General features: G+C 43.4%; 1 protein-coding gene across 1 annotated transcript in view; it reads left to right on the top strand.

The window, feature by feature from the left end:
• The first annotated feature begins 4,837 nt into the window (after window positions 1–4,837).
• Window positions 4,838–7,818, top strand: part of Ebpl (EBP like) — a 20,157-nt gene continuing 17,176 nt past the window's right edge. The window contains exon 1 of the mRNA XM_021203958.2: window positions 4,838–5,053. Within this exon, the coding sequence (XP_021059617.1) occupies window positions 4,883–5,053 (171 nt within the window). The 5' untranslated portion in view covers window positions 4,838–4,882. The remainder of the gene's footprint in view (window positions 5,054–7,818) is intronic.

Below are 7,818 nucleotides of genomic sequence, written 5' to 3'. Positions count from 1 at the left end.
AACATTGAAAGTCTTATTTCTGGAAATAATTGTTTAGCTTTGTTTTCTGTGTGGTTACATTTAAGTTGTGTTTATCTTCAAATGCCAGCCACAGTGGTGGTGGAGCATGAGTGACTGTTGTTGTATTTTGACGTTTTATTTCTACCATAACACTGACCAACCAGTAGCTACTGTAAAGAGTATGTTTTGACAAATCAGAAGTACCAACATGTGTGTAATTTCCTAAGCTGCCACAACACAGAACCAGTGAACTAGAGGCTTCAAACCACAAAAACTGTAGTGTAGTTCTGGCAGCAAGAGAAGTCAAGTCAAGGTGCTGGCTCTGCCGGGCTCCCTTCCTCGCTCAGCCTGGAAAGGATTCCTTCCTGGCTTCTGGTGGAGACTTGACAATCCTCAGCTCATAGTTCATAAGACCATTCTCTGCCAATCTGTGTACTGAAATGCTGTAATTTAGAAGAAAATCCCAGTTATTTTGAAAAGATGGTGTGATTATGAAATGAACCAGGCATTCAGACTTTAAAGCCTATAATTATAACAGGAAGTAGTAATTGAAGTAAACCTGAAAGCCTTTACTCTCAAAGTAGAAGTGAAACTATGAATGAAATCTTGGATTAATTAGAAGAACAAAAGAACAGCCAGACATTTGAGTATAGAAATATTCTTCTGTATACTGCCATTTCAAAATACTTTCAAAAGAAGTCAGTGCGCCGGGCGTGGTGGTGCACGCCTTTAATCCCAGCACTCAGGAGGCAGAGGCAGGCGGATTTCTGAGTTCGAGGCCAGGACAGTCAGGGCTATGCAGAGAAACCCTGTCTGGGAAAAAAAAAAACGAATAATAATAATAATAATAATAATAAGTCAGTGCAGTGGCACATACCTTAATCCCAGCACTCAGGAGGCAGGGGCAGCTAAATATCTATGGTTTCAAGGCCAGCCTGGTCTACACAGAGAAAGCCAGTCTTGACAAAACAAAAAACACCAGAAAAGAAGTCAGTGTATAAGTAAATCAATGCAATCGTACAATGTCTTGCTGTCATTTCCTTCAGATGTGCATCCTTTTTAGGGCATTCATCGCTGCAGGTAAACCAAGAGCATCTGGCATTTGGATGGCATTGATCTTTCCATGGAAAATTTTTTTTAAATACTTTTTGACTATGATTAGGTTTTTAACCCTCTGGAAAACTTTAACTGTTGGTGAGGGAATATAATTTCTATTTGTTAACCTGAGTCTAAGTCAGCTGACCCAGAAAGTGCTCATGGACACTACCTTCAAGCTTAGAAGTAAACTTCATGTAATCAAAAACGTGGGACAGAATGACTCTCAGAAACCAGTCATGAAGATGGCTGTTTGGGAAAACAGATGTGGGATACAGTCTGTCTCCATGATTGGTTTTCTCAATAGATAACTTATTTTGGTCCATTTCTTAGTGTTGGGTAACTGATTGTTCTGCAGGTGTTTTTCTGTGGACAGTGAGATGGTTAGCTCCGTCTTGTGAGTTCTAGTCACCAGACTAATATCAGCTCATCCTCTTCCAGGCCAGACAGCTGGACACATGCCTACAGACATTGCTAAACATCTTCTGATGGCCTAAACTGCCATCCTTGTACACCATTGACCCAGATCCACTCTTGTAGTAGAGGCTTAGCAGAGGCAGTGCACAACTGTCTGCTATGTCAACAGTAGGCTTTTCTCAGTGCTGTTCAGCAATTGAATTAGTGTTGGTTCCGAAAGTCGGTGTAGTTTGAAAAGTTTTCATGTTCATTACTTCCTAAGGCACACAAGAAATGGTTTCCCTCAGAAAGCATACAAGTTTTTTTAAGCAATGCAGGAGAGAAGTAGAGCAGGTCCTGAATACAGATTCCAGAAGCATTAAACAAATAAAACAGTACCATTTGTTCTGTAGTGGCCCTCCGACTTACTCTCCCAAAGCTGTGTATGTAAAGCTATAAGGTAAATACGGAGTGTCTTTATGGGATAGCGATTTTACCAGTCTTATGTAAGTGTAAACCTGAGTGTGTGTTACAGAGCATACATTTACATCTATGTGGTAGCTTAAAGATTTATTATTTTTCTTTTGAGGCAGCTGTTTAAGGGACAGGATTGAGAAGTGCTGAGTCACTCACTCTAAGGGAGCTTAATCTGCTTTGCCTGCTGCTGTTCCCTCCTTTCCTAAAAAACATTCACTTCTCTTAAATGTCCATCTTTACATTTACAGGTTTTGTGATTGGAGCTAGTTTAACTTTTCCAGAGAGCAGAAGAGACTGAACTGTTGTAGTTCCACCCTCCCTCCCCCACAGCCTGAGCGCCTGTGCAGTGCTGCATTCCTGGTTGCAAAGATCTTACTGCTCCTGGTTCCTGTCCACTTAAACAGGCCATGGACCCCAGTAATGAGCAATGTGACTCGTTTCTGGTTATAGTGAATGGCAGCATTCCATCCTCTCTACACAATTCTAGGTAGGAAGAGAGTTATAGTTCATTTCCAGCCTTGCCTTAGACTTGGAATTACAGCCTAAACTCTCTTTGCCCTATTTTTGCCCTGTCTAAAATTTAAATTTTACACTATATCAATCCATTTTTCTCATAATATCATTCTTGTAACTCTTTGCTTTTCTATGAATGGTTAAGACTAAGCCTTTAAGCCGGCCATGGTGGCGCACGCCTTTAGTCCCAGCACTCGGGAGGCAGAGGCAGAGTTTGAGGCCAGCCTGGTCTACAAAGTGAGTTCCAGGACAGCCAGGACTATACAGAGAAACCCTGTCTCGGGGGAAAAAAAAAAAAAAAAGACTAAGCCTTTAGAAACACTAAAAATTTTTTTGAGCATCCTGTCCCATGCTGGGACTATGCCAAGGCATAGGATAAACACATTTCAGGAGTGGCCTGGTGAGGAAGTCGACACTGCTAGCCAGTGGTTCCTAGGGTCAGCTGCATTTGGTACAGTGTGGTCCACTTGACCTGGTGAAGAAGTTTCTATCAGGCAGATTGTGCTACAAAACAAGTTAATTGATTGGTAGGTTGGCTGAAAAGCCTGGAGGTGGGAAATGTGTGTACACAGGCATTGTCGGAAGCACAGAAGGGTATCAAAGGCCAGTGGAGAGAAGGATTAATAAGGTAGGTAAATGAGTTAGATATCTGTCTGCTGCTCACAGAGGCCAGAAGAGGACACTGGATTCACTGGACATAGAGTTATGGATAGCTGTGGGCTGCTATTTGAATGCTGGCAACCAAACTGGGTCTTTTGCAAAAGCAGTAAGTGCTCTTAACTACTGAACCATCCATTTGATGCTTCAGCCCCAAATCCCAATCTTCTATTATCCCTCTTGGGTGCTGATTGCTCACAGAATACTGAAATCCTATGGAAGACGAGCAGGCAGTGATGGCTGCCCCTAGCTTAGCCTCTCCCTGGCCCTGTTAGTGGACAGCAGGTTAGTTATCAGAAGTGCATTGCTTTTCTTGCCACTGTGGTTCAAAACAAAACACGGACAGAAGCAATCTAAGAGAGGTTTGCTTTGGCTCCTAGTCTGTGGGTAGTAGGTCATGGCAGGGGCTAGTGTCATGCATTCATAGTCGGGTAGAGTGAGGTGTGTTGGTGCTTACCTTGCTTCTCTTTCTAGTCAGCCCAGGACCCACCCTAAGGAACAGGTCCACAGGTAAGGCATGCCTTCCCACCTTAACTAACACCTAAACTTAGAGAACCCTTCATAGACGTGGTCAGAGGCTAGTGTCCCACATCATCTTAAGTCCTGTCAAGTACACAACCATCACCAAAAGAATTGTGAGAAAATTTGATAGAGAAAATGTAGTTGAGAAATACACTGACCATATCGAAGAGTAATTGGTTTTCTGTTACTGGACTGGCTTTGCTCTCTTAGCAGTTCTTGGATTGGACAGCTGATATTTGTCAGATCCTGTAATAGGTGCCCAGGATCACACACCAGTCACAGCCTCTGCTCTTGTGGAGTTTATATTCTAGGGTAAGGCAGTCGTAATCAAGAGTAGAGATAATTTCTGCAGATGTTATCTGCCACAAAAGAGTACAAGAAGTGGCTGGGAGAAGTTTTGTGAACTTATGCCAGCAATCTTCAGTTTTGCTGAAGTATACATAAAGTTCACTCTCCTAGCCAGCCATTTTTAAAGGTACATAATTCAGCAGTGCTCAGTTTGCTCCACCGCCATAGAGGCAACCTGCAGAAATGTCCTCTATCGCAAAGTTGAGATTAACTCCATTAAACAACTGCCTTCCCCTTTCCCAGAATCCACCCCACCCTCCCGAAACCTAGCGGTTGCCATGCAAGTGCTGTGCAGCTGAGGCATGTCCCCAGAGGAGGCATACAGCATTTTACTTTTGAGGGTTAAGTATCAGAAATAGGGTCAGCCATCTGCATGGGATTTAAAAGCCTGGAGGAGTGGGAGCATGGTGATACCTGCCTGGGGTTGCTGCCCTTATGAGGTCGAGGCAGGAAGATAACCTTGAGTTCGACCAGCCTGGGCTGTGTCCTGATTAACGTTTTAGCCTGAGCTACGCAGCTAGACTGCTCAAACACAATGGTTGAAAAGCCGATAATGACTTGGCTTGGGCTTCCTTGACAAGACTTGGTAAGCACCTTTAAAACCTTTTGTCTCAAGATTTACCATCTGCGGGAAAAAATCTCCACCGTTTGGACTTCACTTTGTTGAACTTCATTAGACGTCAGGCTTCTTGTATCTTTTGGAGGCAGCTAAATATGTATGAATCAGGGTCCAGGAATCATCAGGACAGAATGAGCTGCATCGGCGGGGCAATGGGCCGGAAGGCCGGCCCCTCGGAGGCCCGCCCACGAGAAGCTCCGCCCACGAGAGGCTAGCTCGCCAGCTCCCGGCTGGCCGGTGGTGTGCTGTGGAGCCATGGGGGAGCCCTGGGCGCTGGGCCCGGAGGCAGGCTTCTCATTGCTGTTGTGCTCGGCGCTGCTGGCCGTGGGGTGCGCGCTGGGCCTGCGTCTGGGCCGCGGGCGGAGCGCGGTGGAGCGTTGGGTGCTCGCCTGGCTCTGCTACGACTCACTGGTGCACTTCGTGCTGGTAAGTGTCGCCCTGTCGCAGCCTGCCTTGAGGCTCCGCCCAAGTGAGGAGGGATGGAGCCCGCAGCCCTGAGGTCTCTGGCTTCCTGATGGTGCAGCCTTTGGCCTAGATGGATCCCTCAGTTCAAACCGAGCGCCCTACTCCTCAGGTGCTACCTGGTTTATCAAACGAACTGAAAATTGAGAATCAAACTGAGAATTGATAGAGGAATTTCTCCTCCTCCCTTTAAATTTTGTTTAACTTTTGTAGGTCAGACATAGCTAGAAATTCATTTCTTGTAGGTTTCCTAATTTTGTAAAATATAGGTTTTTAAAGTATATCCATACAATTTTCTAATTTTTTTCTATATATGTTATCTTCCTTTTCATCCCTAATTTTATTAATTTGGGTCTTTTGTCTTTTGGTTAGTTTGGCAAAGGGTTTGTCAAGCTTATGAATCTTTTATAAGAATCAACTTGTTTTATTGATTCTTTTTTGTTATTGTTCTTATTTTATTAATTATGCCTTGCTTTTTTTTTAACGTTTTATTTATTATATGTAAGTACACTGTAGCTGTCTTCAGACACCCCAGAAGAGGGCATCAGATTTCTTTATGGATGGTTGTGAGCCACCATGTGGTTGCTGGGATTTGAACTCAGGACCTTTGGAAGAGCAGTCAGCACTTTTAACTTCTGAGCCGTCTCACCAACCCCTATGCCTTGCTTTTAATTATGTCTTCCAATCTACTGTTTTGAATTTTGAGTTTTTCCTGCCTTTTCAAATACTTGAGGTGCATCATTAAGTTATTTATTCAGGATTTATAACTTTTTTTTTTTTTTTTTTTTTTTTTTAGTGTAGACACTGAGAGCTATAACATCCCTCATAGGAATTTTCATTTAATTCTGAGATTTTTTTTTAAAGCTTCCCTGTATTTATTCAACTACCTATTCACTATCCAATAATCTGCTGTTCAATCTTCTTTAGTCTATGCATTTCTGATTTAATGTACTTAAGATACAGGCAGAATGCAATCAGATTCTGTGCCAGGCTACAGTCTGGATGGCCTTTAGCCCAGTTTGCAGTCGAGGTCTTCTTCCCCTCTGGAATCCCCTGTTCCAAGTTTCTACTCTCTTCCTTTCTCTTCGTAACCTTATGTTCCAAACTCTTACCAGACTGTCCTGTTAAGCTTTTCTTAGAACACTGTAGAGCTTTTCTAGCCCAAAGTTTCAAACTGTTCACATTCTTACAACTCAGTTCCGAAGGCCCAAGAACCTCATGGTCAGGTTTACCAAGTTTATTTACTTGTTGCTGCAACAAAATCCTGACAAAAGAAATTGAAGGAAGGAAGGCTTTGTTTTGACTGGCAAGAGCAGGCTGCAGCTGCACATGGAGGGTCCGCAGTCAGGAAGTAGGGAGCAGCAGACACCATCTCCTGGGTTTAGCCCATGCCCCAGGAATGGTACCACTCACAGGTAGAGAGGGTCTTTTCACCTCAGTTAACCTAGTATAGATTGTCTCTGACACGGATGGGTTTCCGTGGTGATCATAGATCCCATCTAATTGATGGTTGATGGTCAAGATTAAACACAACCTGGCCATCAAATTCACCTAAAATAAGGTGACTAATTTTCTTTTTTTTATTTACTTGTTGGTGGGGGTCGGGAGGCATACAGCTGCCATACCATTGCATATGGGGAGTAGTCGACAGAGTTAGGGTCAGTTCTGTCCTTCCCACTGTTGGGTTTTGGGGCTCAAACTCAGGTGGTTAGATTTGGCAAAGGGCCTTTATCCACTGAGCCATCTCCACGCTCCCTCACGCCGCTTTAGAAATCGCAGTGCAGCTGCACATAGGCAGTTCTGGTCTCTTACTCCCTCCCAGCTTTTAAAAATATAATCTTAAATACTTTAATCTCTTTTTTTTTTTTCTGGACAAAATCTGACGTACTCTCCATCTGAGCAGACCTGCGGCTAATCTCCATAATCTTTCAGAGAAAACACAGTGTTGGCCATCATTTAGCTCTGATTTCGCAAGCTGAATGAGTGCAATACCAAGTGTTTGCACAAAGATGAGATTCCTTATTTGCTAATAGTTAATGTGTACGTTATTTTCCTCAAAGCCTGTGTGTAAAGAATTGATTTTTAAGCAACCACTTGAGTACACATAATCCTCCACAAAGAAGAAAGGCAGTAAAACAGGTTGTGTGTGTGTGTGTGTGTGTGTGTGTGATCCCAGCACTCAGGAGGCAGAAGCAGACAGATGAGAATTCCAAAGCTCCTTTGGTAACATAGTAAATTCAAAGCCAACATGACTTACATGAGACCCTGTGCCAAAAATAAACAAAACCCAGGTCCCACTGAACAGAAAATACATAGCTAGAACAGTTCAGAAGTATAAAAATATAAAGATTCTCAAAAAATATATTTGTCGGGACTGAAGAGATGGCTCAGCGGTTAAGAGCACTGATTGCTCTTCCAAGACGTCCTGAGTTCAAGTCCCAGCAACCACGTGGTGGCTCACAACCATCTGTAATGGGATCTGATGCCCTCTTCTGCTGTGTCTGAAGACAGTGTGACAGTGTACTCATATACATAAAATAAATAATTTCAAAAAAAAGTATTTGTTCATGTACTGGCTAATTTTGTGTCAACTTGACACAGCTGGAGTTATCACAGAGAAAGGAGCTTTAGATGAGGAAATGCCTACATGAGATCCAGCTGTAAGGTATTTTCTCAATTAGTGATCAAGGGGGAAAGGCCCCTTGTGGGTGGGACCATCCCTGGGCTGG

The sequence above is a fragment of the Mus pahari genome, chromosome 8 (assembly GCF_900095145.1).
Source record: "Mus pahari chromosome 8, PAHARI_EIJ_v1.1, whole genome shotgun sequence".
NCBI classification, from domain to species: Eukaryota; Metazoa; Chordata; class Mammalia; order Rodentia; family Muridae; genus Mus; species Mus pahari.
The sequence above is the reverse complement of the archived record's forward strand: the minus strand, read 5'-3'. Positions and strand labels throughout refer to the sequence as shown.